Source organism: Polypterus senegalus, chromosome 15, assembly GCF_016835505.1.
Source record: "Polypterus senegalus isolate Bchr_013 chromosome 15, ASM1683550v1, whole genome shotgun sequence".
Lineage (NCBI taxonomy): Eukaryota > Metazoa > Chordata > Cladistia > Polypteriformes > Polypteridae > Polypterus > Polypterus senegalus.
Window position 1 is genome coordinate 115,871,733 of NC_053168.1, and position 20,856 is coordinate 115,892,588.

General features: G+C 35.2%; 1 protein-coding gene across 3 annotated transcripts in view; it reads left to right on the forward strand.

Moving 5' to 3' along the window:
• Window positions 1-20,856, forward strand: part of LOC120515397 — a 54,785-nt gene that overhangs the window by 17,228 nt on the left and 16,701 nt on the right. For 2 of the 3 annotated variants that reach the window (XM_039736354.1, XM_039736353.1), the window contains 7 exons: window positions 1,125-1,149; window positions 7,648-7,728; window positions 9,434-9,567; window positions 12,969-13,091; window positions 14,131-14,182; window positions 14,689-14,751; window positions 15,114-15,281. In XM_039736354.1, coding sequence (XP_039592288.1) covers window positions 1,125-1,149; window positions 7,648-7,728; window positions 9,434-9,567; window positions 12,969-13,091; window positions 14,131-14,182; window positions 14,689-14,751; window positions 15,114-15,281 — 646 coding nt within the window. The remainder of the gene's footprint in view (window positions 1-1,124; window positions 1,150-7,647; window positions 7,729-9,433; window positions 9,568-12,968; window positions 13,092-14,130; window positions 14,183-14,688; window positions 14,752-15,113; window positions 15,282-20,856) is intronic. The other variant, XM_039736355.1, reaches the window with a different exon arrangement.

Here is a 20,856-nt window from a genome sequence, read left to right on the forward strand (position 1 = left end):
TCTTGAAGGCAGCATATGTTGCTCTAAAATCTTAATGTACTTTTCTGCATTAATGCTGCCATCACAGAAGTATAAATTACCTTTGCCAAGGGTACTGACGCAACTCCATACCATGACAGACCCTGGCTTTTGGACTTGTTGCTGATAACGGTCTGGATAGTCCTTTTCGTCTTTGGCCTGGAGCTCATGGAGTTAATTTTTTCCAGAAAAGATTTAGAATACATATTTGTCTGACCACTAACCATGTTTCTACTTTGTGATGATCCACATGCCTCTGAGCCCAGAGAAGTTGATGCCTCTTCTGGACATGGTTAACTTAAGGCTTCAGCCCACTCCTAAAATTGACACTTTCTGACAGTGTCCTTATATACACTTATATAGTTTGAGCTTACTTAACCCACACAAAAATATGACAAGCAGGGCCAATTGCTTGCTTCACAATATAATAATTTTAAATAGCATCCTCTACAAATAGCCAGCCAACAAGTAGCTTACAAGAGCAGGCCTTCCTGGCTAGGGCTATAACTTACTACCTTTGGTCTGAGCTGCCTGGTCATCAGTGTCCTCTGGTAAGATATTAATCTAATTCCTTGTTTAATTAGTGATGAAAGGTAAGTGGTAAAATTCTTTTGTAGCATGCAGTTAATATGTTACATAAATACATTGTGCTGCACCCTAAGATAATTAGGTGTGGATTTTCAAAATGCAAATTTGAAGTTTCCTTTAAGTGGTGGAGTTCTTTAACTGGGAAAATCACTGGCCTTGTCCACTGTTTCTTCATAGTGAAAATCAAGTTCACCATTCCCTTCCCAAATCCAAACACAGAATCTTTTGGGCAGAAACAATTACATTGTTTCTTCTATTTTATTTCTGTGTTGGTTAACAAATCTTAGTTTTACAGCTTGTCTAATTTTGAATGTCTCTGGGGGAATTTTGTAAACTTTACTATTGAAAATTTCATCAAAAGTCAAATTATTTTTTTCTACAGTGATTACAGTATTGTCAGTCTGACGCTGTATGGTTTCCATGTACGACTAATTTGTATTCTTCAACTCCAGTGCCTGTCACTAACTCAGTCCTTTTGCTTATTTTTCACGGATGGCTTGTGTGGTGTCCTTATAAAGAAAATGAGAGAACTTGGGTTGCTTGGTAAGTATATTTATATATTTTTAGCAGTGCACATACCAACTACCGAGTTAAATATAATGCTTTGGACGGCAAAACATACTCTTTTGCAGCTCAAAGTATCCTGTGAAGTTTGTACAACCTTTTCTATTCTGAGATGGCTTGTCTTTAAGACTCTCATGTACTTGGGTGTCTCTCTCTCTCTCTCTCTCTCTCATTTTAATGTTAAATTGGCTTAAAGCCTGTCCTTTTGTAGACATATTCTGCTTCAGAGCACAACCATTGTTTTTGCTTTTTGTGGTTGAAGAAATACTGCTGCTATGCAGCTGGTGTCTGAAGCATTTCTGGGTCCAGAAGTAGTGGGCTAGGGTGTGTCGCTTCATTGTAGCCCTTCAGCTGTTTTGAGTGTTCCAGGCTGCACAGTTGCTGTTAAACCAAGGTCTGGCAGGCCAAGAAAAATACAGGAGCAGCATATGCGCAGGATTGTGAGAATGGTTACAGACAACCCACAGATCACTACCAAAGACCTGCAAGAACATCTTGCTGCAGATGGTGTATCTGGACATCATTCTACAATTCAGCGTAATTTGCACAAAGAACATCTGTATGGCAGGGTGATGAGAAAGAAGCCCTTTCTGCACTCACGCCACAAACAGAGTCGCTTGTTGTATGCAAATGCTCATTTAGACAAGCCAGATTCATTTTGGGACAAAGTGCTTTGGACTGATGAGACAAAAATTGAGTTATTTGGTCATAACGAAAAGTGCTTTGCATGGCAGAAGAATAACGCCGCATTCCAAGAAAAACACCTGCTACCTACTGTCAAATTTGGTTGAGGTTCCATCATGCTGTGGGGTTGTGTGGCTAGTTCAGGGACTGGGGCCGTTGCTAAAGTCGAGGCTCGAATGAGTTCAACCTAATATCAACAAATTCTTCAGGATAATGTTCAAACATCAGTCACAAAGTTGAAGTTACGCAGGGGTTGGATATTCCAACAAGACAATGATCCAAAACACGGTTTGAAATCTACAAAGGCATTCATGCCGAGGGAGAAGTACAATGTTCTGGAATGAATATTATTGAAAATCTATGAGATGATATGAAGCAGGCTGTCCATGCTCAGCAGCCATCACATTTAACTGAACTGGAGAGATTTTGTATTGAACAATGTTCAAAAATACCTCCATCCAGAATCCAGACACTCATCAAAGGCTATAGGAGGCGTCTAGAGGCTTGTATATTTGCAAAAGGAGGCTCAACGAAGTATTGATGTAATTGATGTATAATCTGTTGGGATTATACAGGTTGAGTATCCCTAATCTGAAATGACAAAATCAAAAACATTGAATACCGACATAACTTGCATGGATGAGTTTTTAAATGATTAAAAATGGCTTTGTGTGTAATACATCAGTTTTAAATGCTTTAAAACCTCATCATAACTAAATCAGTATGTTAAATTCTTCATATTCCACGTACTCCCTGATTTAGTCGTTTAATCATTACGTGCTTCTTACATGGGCTTTCATTTGCATTGACTGGAGCCACAAGCAACTATCACCAGATAGAATTGTTAACTTTGTTTAAATAAATTGCATTAGATTGTTGTTAAAATGTGGGTGGCAAGTTGGTGCTGTGGTATCATTGCTGACTTGGTGAGGGGTCAAGGGGTCATGTCCCAGGTGTTGCCTACCTGGACTTTGCATGTTTTCCTTGTGGGTTCTCTCCGGGTGGTCTGATTTCCTTTTGAAGACATGCAGGTTGCGTCATTTGGTGATTAATTGGCATGTCTATTTTCTCCATGCGTTGAGGATAGAAGAATAGTATATGTACAGATTCCAAATGGATGTATTTCTTTGAGCCGGTATGGTCGGGTTGTCCTTCGTGAAGTGTCTAGAAAATTAAATGAACTTCCAGGGTTTTGGTCCCCTGTGAAGCAGCCAGCGTTCTGAAAAAAACATTATTCAATCAATAGTCAAGCAAAGGAGGAATAGCCTGTGAAGTACTGCAGTGCTTAATCGATGCAGTGTGGCAGTTTCAGCATGCTGCCTAGGGGTTTTGGGAGCAAAATGCTAATACCTTTGCTATGCATTAATGTAATGAATGTCACAGTTTGCGGTTAATAAAAGCAGCTTCATTCTTGCTAGGTGCCTTTATTGCAATAAGAGTTCAATAAATTCCTCCATTTACATTAGGAAAATGGGACACTGCAGCAAATTACCTGTTTATGTTCGCGAAAGATGTTATGGTTTGTGTATATGTACACAAACCATACAAAAACTAAATGTAGCATCACTTCAGTTGATTAATGACTTTCAGAACGGTGAGCATGATTGCGTGAAGGTTGGTTAAGTTATTCCTGACCTGTTGGCAAGTACCCTGAAAAGTGACAACAGATAGCCTATATAAACTGACATAAAAGTTCTTCAGTGCAAATATGCAGAATTGGCTCTCATGAAAAGGATCTAAAATACACTCAAAATCACTCCAGTTCTTAAAAAGAAAAAAGAAATCAATCCCAATATTGGTTAGTAAATTTCAAGCAAGTAAATTGCTACCAAGTAACCCCTACTACAAACATGAATTTCATTCCCTTATTTAGTCAAGTATTACTTAGTCCGCATGAGTGGGCAGGTTCAAATAGATTGAAACTATATTTTGATTGAGCAGATTAAGAAACTGATTGGACATATTTTTATAAAATATGATAAATAGGTCTGATGATAAAACATCCACCACTCACTTAATACTCCAAATGCTCTGCCTTCTTCCCACAGTCCAAAGACTTGTATAGTAAGTGCATAGCCTTGTTTAGGTCTGTCACTAAAACTGTGTCTTACATATTTTTTTTTTCCTTTTCATTGTGTGAATAACCTTTTAACTTGTTCTTGCGGAAATGAATGATACTGCTAAATAATTAACATTACAATTGCAAAAATAAAGGTGAAGTACAGGACATTTTTGTTCCTTTAAAAAATGTTGTCAGTTGCATAAATGTATTCAGTACTTTAATATATTGTAGTTCAGTGTTTACTTATACAGTAAGTGTGGCATTCAAAGAAGAATTTCTTGCCAGTTAAGTCACAAGCTTTAAATTTCGTATTGCCTCAAAGAATAGAGGTGATAAATTTAGTTTAACATTTTAAAATTACTTTAGATCCCATATCTTCCAGTTTTCCTCACATGTATACAAAATGTGATCTACCAGTAGAAACTTACCGTCAGGAAAGCAGAGGTAGGATAACTGCAGTACAGAAAGTATTCGAATTTGGACACCCATTTGTGCTTTTTATTATAGGCAGACTGCTTATTTGCCTATTGGCTGATAGCTACTAGATTGTCTGGAATGGGACACCTTCCAGGGAGTCATTTTTTTAAAAAAAAAAAAAAAAGAAAAGATAGGGAGAGAGAGTGAACTGTGGCTGACAACATTACTGCTGAGCTCTGAAAGACCTGATCAGCAAGATGAAGTGAAGGGAATTTTTGCCCAGTTATTGGCACCTTTGCAGCTGGATTGTTGAAAATGCTTTTGAAATTTAAAAATATGGTGCATTATGGGAGGTAGGGAAACTTTTGAGTTGTTTTTTTTTTCTTTTTTTTTTTCATTCTTTACATCTGTACTAAAATAGTAGCATCAAAAGTGAATTAGTGGCAGAATGCATGTGTGTGTGTCAGTTTAAGGTACTTTTCTGATACAACGGAGTTTGAAGAAGATGCTTTCTTAAACTTTAGAGTTGTGACTTAATATTTCGTATATTGCTGTATATGCATTATGAGGTAGCTTTTATGTCTTGCAAGTAATCTTGCCTTTTATATAAATTATACTTTTAAATGTCTACAATATGGTGGGGCTTCAAGTTATATAAAAATTTAATTTAACTTAAATGAATCCTAGTGTTTGCAGACTCCAAATGATGAATCTGTTGAATTCATAAAATCATAAATCTGATTCAGACCTGCCAATTTCCAATAAAAATAATGATGATTAGAACTGGCATCTTTAAACCCCAGATATCTATTACAGAGATGGATATATAAAATATGCATGCATGCAAATATTTAAAAATCCAAAAATATCTGAAATACTTTGGTCCCAGCATTTCAGATTAGGGATGCTCAACCTGTAATTTCTTCCTGAAATGTCTGGTGTCAAGTACAGTAAGGCACAGCATTCTTGACTTCCTGTGGTAGGTGGATCTCACCCTTTATAAAAGAGTCTAAACCTTTTTAGAAGGTGATGTCTCTGGCTTTGGTAATAAACATTATTTGATGGTTTCATCATCTTCAGCCAGCTAACATAAGTTTGCAGAAGGGAGACTCTGGTATGCCTTCTGAAATCAAGAAAATAATATTCCATCTCTATCAATCTTCATTCTGGTCTTTTTATTACTAATCATCATTTGACATTTTTGGGTTTTAAAGTAATTCTGGCAACAAACACTGATGCCAGTATGAGCAATTTATTGTATAAATTCACTGCACATACATGTCAACTCATTCCTCAGTCTGTGCCTTATGTAAATTTGCCTTTATTTTAAGTTCAATTGACTAATTTCAGCTTATTAATTCTGCTGTTAATGAATATTATTCCACTTATTTGTGCTGTGATTGGTGGCTAAGGGAGCCCAACCAAGGTGGTTGATGGTTTTCCTTTATTAACGGATAATAATAAGCCAGTTTTTAAAGATTGTCTTTGTTGTTTCATGTAGGTTTTTTAATGAGTATAGCTGTGTGTTCTTCAATTGAATGTGAAGAACTGAAAGTGGTTCTGCATTAGAGTTCGCGACTAAAGCTGTGCAGGAGCTCTCGGGTGATAAGAGTGAACACACTTGTGTGCACACACACAAAAAGTAAAAAAAACACTGGAGGAAACTGTGGGCTTTGACCCTAGTGATGTCATGTGTCTGTACTCTGCCTTGAGTAATTTAAAAGGTTAATTTCGTCTTTGTCTCGCAGTACCCTATCTGCAGGGCTTCATTACCTCATTCTCTTCCGTATCCTTAACCTGGGCCAATTTGAAGTTTACATCTGTTTATGTGGGTTCAATGTAACCCCATCCTCTCATTACAAACTCTTTAAAAAATCGATCCATACCAGAATCGGGACTGCCAGAAACCACAAAGTTCTTTTTCTTATGATGATGTGTTTATGTGTTTATTTTTGCCTCTTTTACAACATAGATTCCTACATTTTAATTCACTACTCCAAATTTTATAATAAAATATTGCTGATAAAATATCAAAATGCTAATGTCTTTGAATTGCTGGAGAAACTGAATTTGAATAGAGGTTAAATACTTACTAAGACAGCAATCTAAAGTCTGAGTTAAATTAGAGAGAGAGAACTATAAATTAATAAGGCTTTGAAATAACTGTCAGTCTGACTGCAACCATTTTAATTTTGGAAAAATTCTGGAGAGATCATAAACATGCAGCGTTTCTAAAAGTGTGTGTGTGTGTGTGCTTGTTCTAAAACAAACCTCAGGAAGCTGTGAAATTCACTAACATAAAAGGTTTTAATAAGTACACCATAATTATCATTGCACTAGAGAACTGCTGTATTTTCCATGTTGGCAAGAAGTGCAAGTAAGAATTACAATATACTGTCTAAAAAATTTTATTATTTTTACTGCTAGATTTTTTTTATTAAATAAACAAAATTAATTAAAATTGTGCCTTATGTGAATTCTATACAAATGTTGCTTGGTTTGTTTCACTTAAATCTCTTTCGCACCTGAAGGCTATACCAATAATTTATCGGTAAATGAGTCGGGAACCCCAGAACGTCAATTTGACAATTTCACAGGTTGAGGCCTAGTAACAGTTTTCCAGGTTGGTGTAGGTCTTTGTAAAATGCATCCAAACCAAAGTCAAATTGTTTGAATATTAAGTTTGCTATTTTTCTAGTCAGTTATTTCTTTAATTCAAGTTCATTAAAGATGAACACTATATTTGAAACATAGATCCCCTCACCTGAGATTTTAATTTGTTATTCCTGCCAAGTCTAGCATACATCACATTATTTTTCTTTTTTTAGTTTGAGTACTTGTAATTTTTGGATTCATTGTCCTGTTTTAAAATGCACACAATTCTCTATTGCCTTGATTCTAATGTATTGGTAATTGATGTAAGCAAATTCAGTAGTTTTGTTATATATGCATATGTAGTATTAATAATCTTGTAACAGTGATTGAATTGCCTTGGTTTACAAACTTCTGGGAAAGTTATTTGAGCAGCATATCATTTCTAGATTTGAAGTTGTTGCATTTTAATTCGTTTAATTTTTTTTTTTTTTATCCTTTCATAGTATTTTTTCTATTTTAGTCCACAATTTCCAAAAATGTAATTTTACATATTACTGTTAGTTTATGGTTTTATAAAATTTTTTTGCTAATTTTTAATGTATTATATTTAAATCACATTTTTAAACTTTTTTTTTTTTTTACTTTGAGTACAGAATTGTAACTGCAAGGTTCTTGTATACAACTTTTTAATGACTTTTAAAATGACAATTTGTTTGTAGCATCGAGTGAAGAGGAAATGACCAACCGAAAAGCATTGGAGGAGTATGTTTTGAACCCTGAACGTACTGAACCTATAATTGGCAAGTAGTTATTCTGTTTTGTGAAATCCTGATATCTTAAATTGCACTCCCCCATCCCACCATCAACATCCCCTTATTTTACCAAATCCACTTTCTGGAATGAGAATGTGAAAGAAAATGTCTCTTCCTGTGTTATGGTTAAAAAAAAAAAAAATGGTCACCCTGGTAATTGCAGGACAGTTAACTTATGCCATAGGCCGAAAAATTGCAATATTATAGAAGACAATCTAAAAATTTATATTTTGTAAAAGGTTTGTTTGGTTATTGTCAGTGAGGGTTAATTGGACAAGATCATTAATATATTGTGATAGAAGTTTCAATTTACAATTGCATACAACTGTACATCAAATCTGGTTTCTCAAAGGTTTATTTTTATAGCTCGTTCATCCCCATCCTGGTGATCTTCAACTGGCAGTGGTGCACTTTGATCAGTCTTGATTCTTTATACATTTATAAACGATATGTTCATTATGTTTTAATTGGCAAAAGTCATATAAAATGTGTGATGTCATCAAAGCATTACTTCATTGCCAAAAGAATGAGCTGGCATTACATAATTTATACCAGGAGAGCTTATAAAAGAGGCAAGTCTGCACAGTTGCATGTGCTTTTTCAAATTAGTGCAGCAAAAGGCAGTCTTTTAAGGATTGCAAATCACTTCAAAGAGCCATGTAAAGAACAGAGAATCGATCTATTGTGGTGCTCTCCACTGACGCAACACTTTGCTTATGTAAATAGAAAGCATTTACACTTTATTAATGTGCTGCTCTGTAGTTCACAAAAAGTATTGCATTTTTCAAGCATGTAGTAAGCTACATAATGTGGCACACGATCGCAGCTTGCCCATACCTGAAGAGATGAGGTATGTTGAACCTGACCCTGACCTATGAAATGATCAGCCCAATTGGACAGCATTACAACTCCATTTGAATGTAATTAGCAGAATGTAATAATAGATAATCATATACAGTGTTTTTTTTTTTTTTTTACCTATTCAATTTGTAGTCAGTGTCGCATAGTACAACCCTTATTCCTCTGTTTATTTTCCACATCTCTTACAGCATCCACTATTGCATTTTGTCACTCCAGAACAGCATCCGTTAGCACACAGCCAGCCAGATGGTCACCCAGTGGTATCCGACAAAAATGTGTGCAGCCACAAAACACTTAAAGGAAGGGGCTATTTATATTGATTTGCATATTAAAATATGCAAAGTTCTGGGAGTAGTCGGGGAAGGGATGTGTACGTGCCCCAGGTTTCAAGTTCATTGGAATTTATAAAGGGGATGTGTGTGAAACTTGACGTGTGCACAGTGTTATGCATCTGAATTTTTTTTGTGCACACACACATTTCCAGTGTTGTTTGTACTATATGTTTTAGTGTGAATTCTACATGCAGTGTTCTACATCAGGCCCCTGGTGTCCTGGGCTTAAATTCAGTGCCCAAGGGATATTTATATGGAGCCTGCACATTCCTCTGTATACTGCAGTTTTTTCTGTCACACTTCCAGCCCATCATTGTGCTTCATAGGTTAATTGGTGATTTCAAGTTGACTTGAGCTTGAGACCATAAGGTTGTGTTGACTGGGCTTTGCAATCTATCAAGCTTTGTTTTCTGTCTCCATCCACGTGCAAGGTAAAAACATTGTATCAGTGTTTTTCTTTTATGAATTATTTACCAGAATTCATGTTCTTTATTATACAGGACTGCAATACCTAACTGAGTATCGGAGCCCTGGAAATCAACATTCCTCCTACCTGTGTACACTCTGTGATGTCCGTTCATGCCTGGATATAATTTTTCATGTCACTGGTGCAAAGCATCGGCATAATTATCTGGTGAGTGGTTCTGCAAAGAACATTTTTGTTGGTAAAAGTATGTTAGATGCAACATTGGTTCTGTTATACTTTACTGGACAAATTTCTAATCTGTTTACATTACTTTTACAGTTTATCCTTTGATTTGTGTGTTTTGCATATTCCATTTTTACTTAACGCCAAACTAAGTTTAACCTTCATTTGTCATATTTACATATATTTGGTTTGCCTTGCTTTCTTGGCTGGTTGATCTAGTTTAGTTATTTGCATATAAAACTATCTATTCTGGTACATTTGTATCTGAATTGGTTCATTATGAAACATTCTTAATCCTTTGGAGCATGGCAGGATATCTTTTATAAAAATAAGATCAAGAACACCAGTGTGTTCACAGAGTGCCACTTTACATCTATTTCTGGCCAAGCTTAATTCTTAATTTTTTTTTTTTTTTTTGTCCTCGGTATCCTGTAATTTACTGTGCTTAAGCAAATTCTGTACCTTTGCGCCTGCACTCACAATATGATTACAAGCCATCCTTTTTTAATTTCATCAAAACTTTTAGATGGTCAGGACCAACTACATTAGGTACTTCTTTCAAAATATTATTATGTTTTTTGTCTATGCTTATGTCGAGTCTCAGATAAATTGCCTTTCATGTACAACTCTTTCACCATTGTGGCCTTTATAGGTAGTTTTTTTTTTATTGATTCCACAATAGTCCAGCACTTACTCATCTGGGTGTACTTTTTTGTTTTTTTGTATTAATGTCAGAGTATAACTTGCAACACTACCAGACAATCCTATACTTCAAATGTCCCCAAAATACATCTTATTTAATATATGCAATGTGCCTTGTATCGGTGCCTTATGAAACTTGTATGTTGATTAATATATTAAGTTTTTGAAAAATTGCCTCATACCTTTCATCAAAAAGACCTTTTCTTTATTATGTAAATACGTACATTTTCATAAAGTTTTTGGTCACACAACAAAATTATTTTTAAGGTAGTCTGGCAGTATTTGTTTGTTCATTTAAAACAGTGTATTAGAATAAAGATGAAAGTACATTAATAAAGTAACAAGAATATCTTGTTTGTTGAAGCGAGTATTTTTATTTGTCTTTCATTATAAAGAAATTTACTTTAGTGTATTAGAATTCATTTGTGGTCCATCTGCAAACGTCTTTTTGAAGTAGGTGTTAATTTCTATTGCAGTAGATTGGAAACTTATTTTGTCTTATGTTTTTTGTTTATTTGTCTATGACTTCTCACTGTTTAACATTCAGTTTATTGAGAGCCTGAAGGTAAATCTGACTCTTCTATTTTAAAATCTGTAAACACAGGCCTTTTACTTTTGTCAGAGGCATTTAATTTATTTCTCCTTTTACAAACATTTTTACTAGGTGTCTCCCAAACCCTCCCCATTTTAATATTGCACATTTGCAGGCTACCAGCCTCTACAGAATTTCTATTATTCATGTATTTTTTGAAAGATACACATTTGTATAATTAATAGTTAGCCTCCCTGGGCACTTTAAACACTTTATCAATGGCTTGTTTATAATGAACATGTTGGTACACTTTTCTTATTTTGTACTTGCATCCATCCATGTTATGTGCCCTATCCAGTTCTTGGTTGGATACAGTTTTTAATTTGTTTAATTTTAAATAAAGCACCTGGGGCCTGATGTATACAACTTTGTTAGACATGGAAACATACCTAAGCCATTTCTTGTGCAAAAGTCAGTATTTATAAAACACTACCTTTCCTGTGAAAATTGTCATAAAGTTATGGAAAGTTACAACTATCCATTGAGTCCAACTGAAATGTTTTTAGTGTTGGCATTGTAGCGACTTCTGGCAGCAGAACAGTGAAGTGAACAGAAAATGTAATTTCTTTAAGCATTTAATAATGTGTTAGTCACATTCTTATGCCCATCCATCCATTTTCTGAACACTGTTCTTATAAATATGTAATGGAACAGGGATCACATGATTTCAGCAGGATCGCCTCTGCAATGTAAGCTCCAGTGCGGCACATAACACCAAAAGGATGGTTCTAGGATGTCTAAACTGTCTTCATTGCATAAAAGGACACAAATACCATTTAATGATATTTATATGACAGAAAACTTTGGTTTGCCTAAGTATTATAATTGTGGCAAAATCTTCTTTTTTTTTTTTTTTTTTTAAGTACAGTAGTTAGAAAATGTACGCATAGCATAACTTTGGGTGTGACTAGGTTAACTGATTTGAAAGTTGGAATGTTGTTTGCCTCATCAAATATATCACAGTTTTATTTAAATATTTTGTCATGGTATGATATCTGATGCAGATTTACCAAGACCGCCACACAACTGTTTATACAGTTGGGCCACAGCCACATGCACTACCGTTTCAGTCGCATGAATACCGACTGTTTTGCCGTCATGAGCATCTTTCGTGTAAAAGAAAAGTACTGAATACAACAGATTCAAGTTGAAATAACCCAATCCTAGTAAACAAAGTGCATTGGTAGGATCAACACCTGGACAGGGTGCCAGCATATTGCATGGTGAGCGCATACATCATTGGATGATTTAGCATCGCCAGTTCACCTAACCTATGTTTGGACTGTGGGAGGAAACTGGAGAAAACCCACATGGACCCATGTGTACATTCCATGTAGGGTGCTCTCGGAGTGTAACCCCCCTATACTCTTTCCTGCAAGACAGTGGCACTGCCACACCATGCACCCAATTCATTTATTAAAATATTTTCATTAACTGTGCCCTTAAGTTTGGAAGAAAATCCTTTATTTGAGATCTGGTTTAGTAACAGTGCATCCGTTGGATGGACCAGAACTCCCTTGCCACTCCTTAAACTCCACCAAATGTCAGTAATACCTCAGGTTTACATTAATGGAGTTTTCTGTGTTCTCCCATGATTTAAAAATAGACATCACTCAGTAACATGGCCCAATTTATACTGTGATTAGGTCATGAGTATTATGAAACAGCATGGTGTGTGTGGTTTGTTTAAACCATACATGGTTATCATAAGAGGTGATAATGAGTGACTAAAAGTGCAACCATGATCACAAAAATTTAATAAAACTAAGTTTGCATGAAGACCTGGCATACATACAGTTTTAAAAATCTGATTATTTTTGTGCTTAGGCAGTTTTTCTTTCTTATAAAACATTTCATGTGGAATCTAAGCAAGTTTATATACAGGAGTCCCCTGGATATTGATTGAAGTTTTAGTGTTTATATTTTAGATTAGTATTTAAAATTAGTTGTGAATTGTACTTTTTCATTTGTTAAATGGATTTTTTTTTTCCAGAATGTTGTTTTCTGCTTTCTCATTGTTGATAGTTGTATTCTAAATACAGTGTATATTCCTTTTGTAAACTATGGCATTTTATTCAAAATTCTTCTACAGAAAAAGATGCATCCAGATTTGATTCCTATTGACGAGCAAGAGGCTGGACTTGTGAAGATGCATTCATTGTTAAAAGAAAAAGCAGAAATGATTGAATGCAAGGAGGGTTGTGGAGAAGTGAAGGTACATTTTATTTACTGCTTGGTCAAAGTACCCACCATTGCCTGCTTATTTTTAGAATGGGTTAAGGAAAGAAAACAAAGGTTTATACAGTTTTTAAATGGTGACCCTGTTGTTGACTGCCCCGTTCATTTAAACTTTGTCTCTATTCTCAAAAGTCAAAAATTTCTTATTGGGTTCGATTTGGAGTTCAGAATTCCGGTAACTCTTTGCTGAGTTGTAACCATGAGCACTCTGTCTGTCTGACTCGTCCTTTTAGTTCAAGGTGGACAGTTAGTTGTTCATAAATAGTAAAAAAAAAAAAGCCAACAAAGCAGGAGTTAAAAACAAACTTTGATTTTTGCCTTTTGTTGTGCTGCACTTCCACTATTGATCAAGACTCGCACAACACCCCTCTGCAAAAGCACAAGATACTTCTTTTCATATTACAATAGATATAAGCAGCATGTGGGATTTCCTGGTCACTAATGTTAAATACTAATTACATTGTCAGCTTGACTGACTTACATTTGTTTGGATGTTTCACTTGCTTTCTGCCAAAAAAATGGCACATGGTCCTAGAGAGCAACTGTGCCATATTTGGTTCAGATCAGTCAAAGGCTATAGGATTATAATACTTGCTCTGAGTAAGCAGGTGGAACTGGTGTGCAAACTGGCACACACAGGAAACAACAAACCTAATGGGACTCCCTGGGTCAAAATGTACGGTACCAAAGTAGTCTGTCTTGTCCATATGGTCCTAGAGAGCAACTATTCCTGACTGTTCCAGGTAGGTCAAATGGTGTAGAATTGTATTGGGAACAGACATTCTGTTTTCTATATAGTATGTCTAGGTTGTTTAGCAAAGAAATATTTATCAAGTTAAGGGAGAAATAATCAAGTCAGTCACTCCAACTGACATCATGATACACTGCTAAGTGAGCTATACATTAAGTTTATAATTTTGATCACACAAATAAGTGGTTATAGGATTTTGCGTCAATATTTATTTTTCAGTTTTCAGCAGAAATCTTTTTTATTTATATAAACACCCTCTCCCCAGGTGCAGATATTTGAGAAGCCCAAAGAACTTTTACGGAAACCGGGAAATACAAGTAAGTATATTTTATATAAAAAAAAAAAAATGATGTATACAAGTAGATGGGCTACACAGTGTCTAGTATATAATACTAGTACATGTAACTAATTTGACCCTATCAAACACAAGCCTGTCCCTTAATCCCCTATTAGACTATTTTTAATGAACCATTGGTTGGTTGACTATTGGTCCCTATGGCAAGAGGTAGCTTGACTGGCACAGGTAGGTTTTATGATTTGAAGTCACAGAAGCCATCTAAGCAAAAATGCAAGTAGGATGTTCCTAGAAATGCTGTGCAAGTATTTTGTTACTAAATGAAAAGTCCAGTGATGGTGCATAGCAGTTCTGAGATAACAACATGATACATGGAAGGTATTTTTTTTGAATTTTCAGTGTAATTTGTATATTCAAACTGTTAACACAAATTGAAATTTTTGAAATTCATACCAGGGATAGCCTTATGATACAATGTAGCTAACTTATATTTTACTAAATAATATAAATTTAATTCCATGTTTCCAGGTGAAGTTAAAAAGGAAGAACCTCAAGAAAAAGCAAAGCGTAAAGCCACTTCTGCTGAAAAACGTAAGCATTTCAAATATCCTGTCGTAACCTGTAATATTTAAGTAAATTCTTGCAGGTGGAACAGACAAGAATTGCACATTATCCAAGTATTTGCTTCATGTGTAAATTTAGATAATATAAGGGTTAACTTCCTGCTTGACTAATTGAGACAGATCATTAATGCTGCTCTGGCAACCTTGTATAGTTTTTACATTTGTCAGCAAAAAGTTATTTACATTTTTTTTTTCCCTGTAGTAGAGCTGATGTTCTCAATTTTATACCTTTTAGCATAACCTCAATAACTACTGACGGTTAGTAGAAAATGGATTATCTTTGCATCTTTTAAATAGTGTATAGTCTGAGATCTCCATCTGTGTTTACAGGTGTTGTAGTCATGCCAAGCATTGGTTCTGTTAGTCAGCTGGTTAAGCAAATGCAAACCAATCCACGTTTTCTTAAACCCACAACAGTTAATCCTAAAAGCGTGCACTCTTTGATGGATCTGAAAATAGAAAAACCATCACTTGGGAAGAGGAGAGGTGCTCCAAATGGTATGTATGTGTTAAGAATATTATTGGCTTTTTACATGAAAGATGACAAAAATGAAAGCTTTTTTCCCTTGTCTTTATTTATTTGTTTTTTTTCTGTGTTTGTTTTCCCTTTTTAATAAGGCTTAACTGTGCTAGTAAGCTCCCGGAGTTATGTGAATTAGACATGTTTCCATGGTTAAGAGTAGAAGCTTAATGTAAACTAAATCTCACCTGTAAGATTACTTTAATTCCTTGATTTCCTGCCAGCATGGAGATCCTGTGTGCCGTTTCATTGTAATGTGGCAACTCTTTTTGGGAAGTGAGAAAATATTCTTTACTAAATACACAAGCTATCCCCAGCCAAATGTATACGGTGAAATCTACAGTTGGGAATGTAATTACATTTTTTGATGTTGGGTATAGTGCAGTAATAGACATGTCAAGACCTTCTATTGGCTAATGGCTCAAAAGGGGATATGGGGCACTTCAAGAGACTTGGTTTGTTACAGTTTAATCCTGGGACAAAATTCTCATCTGATTGCTGATTATGTCAAATTATCAGGAAAAACACCTTTACCACACATATGCTTTATTTTCCAGTTATAACACATCTTAAGACAAAAGAGTAAATAAAGGCAGTAACATGAAATAACAAACACATTACCTAAAGTTCTCATGATAGCACATAACTTAACTTAAATGCGGTACGTGAATACTTTCAATTTATGCTGCCTGATTTTTGACTTAAATGCACAACAAGTATGATGCTATGGAACATCATTAATGTATGATTCTACAGAGTGGATATCATTTTCTATTGGACAGACTTGCCCTGCACTGTACAGAATTTCAGAACTGCATTATAACAGAGTATTAAAATTATTCTATGGTGATTCTTCTGTTACAATGAACTGCAGCAAATGTCTACTACTTCATGTCCAAGTTCTCTGTGTGTGGCTGTCATTAATGGAATAAAAATACAGTAAAGTAAGAGCAAACCTCCTCTACATCTCTACTGCTTAATATGATCAAGTACTTTAATATGGTTAATTTACTAGAGGTTTTCATCCGTTTTTACACATAAAATATGTTAATTAAAACAATAACTACCTTCAGCATTTCTATATAGTTTACAAATGATGATCACATTTAAATTAAGAACAGGACCCAAATGAGGGTAATAGTAAATCAGAGCTCTTTGCATTGTATTATATAAAGTAAAAACAGGTGAAAGTTTTAGTTCCAAAGTTTAGCAGAATCACTACTTGAGTATCTGTGATGGCCAGAACCATCTCGCTGCCACTTTGAACAGTGAGAGTACTGGCAGTGCATTCATCCAGTTGCATTGTTAAGCAGAAGTTTAGTTATGAAGGGGTGTTAATATGGCACATTGTTTACAAGTAAGTGACAAACATTTTTTCATTAACATAAACATTAAATCTTTGATAATTCAGTCTGTTACAGTATAGAATCTGCTGTTTTGAGGATCTGTTGCATATGACTGATTCTGGGGACTGTGCCTGTCTGCCATGTAAGATCATTTTACTGCTCAAAGGTTGAGCTTTGATGGCTCACAAGAGCTTAAATGAGATTGTAATTTATGTTTCATTTTAAAATCAACTTTGTTTCAAATGTTCCTCCTAAAATTCCTTGGGAATGTTAGGTGCAACTGAGGTAAAAGGAGATAAAATAACGAATTTGGTTTGAAAGCATGTTTTTTGTGAGTTCTCTTTCTAGTCTTGTTTTAATCAGTTTTAAGACTTGATCATTTTTACTTATTATTGTATTGATGCATTTACCCAGGAGACATCTTGCCTGAAGAAGAGGCCTGAGTTGCCTCAAAAGCTTGCATATTGTAATCTTTTTAGTTAGCCAATAAAAGGTGTCATTTTGCTTGGCTATTCTCTACACCCAAGAGAAATAAAATACACTTAGGTGTACTAAATGCTAGTCTGCTAAAGTATGAAAAATAAACTTTGGCCAGGACTAATAAGTATATTTCAAATGTGATACATTGGAACAACTAATTTTTTGCTAAATATATTTTGAAGTTGTACCAAAATGGTACACTATCTACTTCATTTGTTTTACAGTAAATATACTGTAACCTATTAAAGTGAGACTGTTAAGTGTATTACAGTATAATTGTTGCTTTATATATACTTTAAAAAAATCTTTGCATACTTACAATAGATTTAAAATGTAATTTGTATCTATTAGAAGTGCACTATTACATTTATTTTAATAATAAATGTATGTGAAATAGCTGACAAATACCAAATACTGTACTAAAAATATTTTAAATGTATTTTGGTACTTTAAGTTTATTTAAATTTGCAAAATAGTACATTAAAATAACTTGAACGTTATATCGGTTCTATACTTTTATATTAAACTAGCAAAATACCCGCGCTTCGCAGCGGAGAAGTAGTGTGTTAAAGAAGCAATGAAAAAGAAAAAGGAAACATTTTGAAAATAACGTAACATGATTGTCAATGTAATTGTTTTGTCACTGTTGTGAGTGATGAGTGTTGTTGTCATATATATATATATATATATATATATATATATATATATTTTATTTTATTTATTTATTCACACACATATATATACATATCTATACATATACACATATATATCTACATATATACACACAAATACATATATATACATACATATATACACACACAGCTATTTCGTATCAGTGCAATACGCTGCTTGTTAAAACGGATAACTCCCGCTCTTACGTGCAAGTCTGCGTGGATATTATGAACTATCGTATTTGTTCAAGTTCTTTTAAATTTTAAATAGAAGGAATTTTTATTTAGTCGACAGAAATATCTTTGGTAGGAATGGTAAAAACAGACAGGAATATTATTCCTGAATAAATCAACTCAAACCTTAAACAACTTATAATATTTTGCTCTCCATAAAAATATATCCTGTCAAAATTATACAAATTCAAATATGAACATGCTGCATAACAAAACCTGGAAATATAAATAAAATGTGTTCCTTTCAGCAATAACAAATCAAATCATTCAGTTGTCTTTGCTCATATGTCATTTTAGAGCTGGACGCCTGGCATCTTTTTTTGGCAACAGGTTCGTTTATGTTTGGTGTGAGGTTCTGTGTTGTGGAGATTCTCAGGATGGATTGCAGGTGCTCATCAGTGAGGCGACTCCTGTGTGCTGTTTTGTTATTCTTCTCACACAGATATGTGCTACGAAACATGCACAAGGTTCGAGCCGCATGTAGACAGACTTTTTTTGTTCTTCAAAGTCACCAAAGCGCCGTGGAAACTCCGTGCGCAGTGCGCTCAGTTTATCAGCAAAGTGCGTATTTGGGAACACCGTAGTGACGACTTGGTTTAACATTACTTGGCAACAGGGTTGCACTGGTGCATTTGTGTCTCCCATAAAAGCAGCTTCACTTGAAATCACTTTGTGATTGTGCACGGTAAAACGTCCGCTGAAGTGTCAGATTCTTATTTAATTCTTCTGCTTTCTGTATCTTCTGCATTGCATTCAGGTTACCCTGATGTTTTGTCTCATAGTGCCGTCTTAGATTAAATTCTGTAATTACAGCCACATTAGCTCCACAAATGAGACACACGGGTTCAGTAAACATATACTCAGCCTCCCATCGGTTTTTAAAGGCTCTATTTTCAGAATCAACTTTTCTCTTCAGCATCGTGTGAGCTAGCTTCGCAATAACTTGCAGCATCATAAGGTAGACTTGATTAACGTGGTAAGTGTTCGGCAAGGCAGCTGAAGCGTTGCATTGCATTATGGGATCTGTAGTTTATTGTGTTACCAGCGCTTCATATACCCGGGCCATTAATAACAATAATACAGTATATAAAATGATCTTGCGGGCCGGATATAATTACACGCCGGGGCGGATGTGGCCCGCGGCCCTTGAGTTTGACACATATGGAGTAAATAGAACTTGAAAAGATATATTTTTTCAAATGTGATCGCGCAATTCAGATAGAGTTGACGCGAACTACAGCCTGCATGCCTCAATAAGTCATCCTCCCTCGCTCTTACTTTTTACCGCTCATCTAATGAATACACTGAGTATGGCTTTACCAAAACAATCATTGATGGCGAATAAAGTATCCATTATTCGAGTATGTAGTTCGGGATATATATATACATATATATATACCCGCGTATCGCAGCGGAGAAGTAGTGTGTTAAAAAAGCTAGAAAAAGAAAAGGGAACATTTTAAAAATAACGTAACATGACTGTCAATATACAGTATTTGTTTTGTGAGTGTTACTGAGTGTTGCTGTCATCAAGGATTTGATTATCATTATTTCTTTCAATCAGGTTCGTATTTGTAGGATGTGTTGTGTTCAAGTTACATTCCGTGTTTGTCAATCGTAAAGATGACAGGTTTCTTTCATCGATTTGTTTCTTACTGCATCAATAAACAGCTCGTCTTCTTCTTTATCTGAGACCTGACACACTGCATGCACGGGTTTTTTTTACACTGTCTTCCTTTAGCGGGACATTAACGTTTTCCACCGTGTGCTTTGTTTCCGCAGTAGCTGGATTTATGAATATGCTTGTATCAGACGCTTCATATTTTTTGCTGCCTTTTCAATTGTGTAATTCGGTTTTTGTTCAGCGCTCTTTGGAACTGTTGCTTTTTATCTGTGCACGCGCCAGTTCACGTGAGCCGCTCGGTGTACATGCATCGAAGGTTCCCAGCTGTGCTGGTGCCATCTCGTGCTATGTCCATGGCTGTATTTAATGTTACCTTAGTCCTTTCTCTCGCAGTTTCGCTGAGTTTGTGTCAAACACCCCCCTGACCATCTCATCTTCCTCTCCATAAGCACAGTCCTTCACCCGTGAATATTTAGTGGGAGTTTGCTATTGGATTGCCGCTGACGGACGGCCTTATATGGGCAGGCACTAAATTACAAACGCCAGCGGAAGCCTGTCTATGAACTTAATTTAAAGTGTAGGTTTACATCGTGCTTTGTTTCCGAAGTAGCAGAAATCATGAATATGGTTGTATATGTCACTCGCTCGCTTCTTATTGTTTCGCTGCCTTCTCAATTATATAATGCATGTCTTCCTGGTTTTCTATGTACTGCGTGATTACGTGGAAGGCGTGATGATGTCACACGAAACTCCGCCCCCACGGCATTCAAGATCATCTCCATTACAATAAATGGAGAAAAACAGCTTCCAGTTATGACCATTACGCGTAGAATTTCGATATAAAACCTGCCCAACTTTTGTAAGGAAGCTGTAAGGAATGAACCTGCCAAATTTCAGCCTTCTACCTACACGGGAAGTTTGAGAATGAGTGAGTGAGTGAGTGAGTGAGGGCTTTGCCTTTTATTAGTATAGATGACCACTATAATTTTAAGTGAATAATAAATGTCTCTTAAATAATTTATAATTAATATATTATAAATAACCTTTGCTTGTATCTTAAGATATAGCTAAAAATTAAGCTTTTATGTTCCAAAAATGCTAAAATATACTGTATACATTGTAATCTTTTAATGCAATTATTTTTATATTATTGATACACTAACAGTTTCAGTCTGGTAAAATATTACATGATATTAGT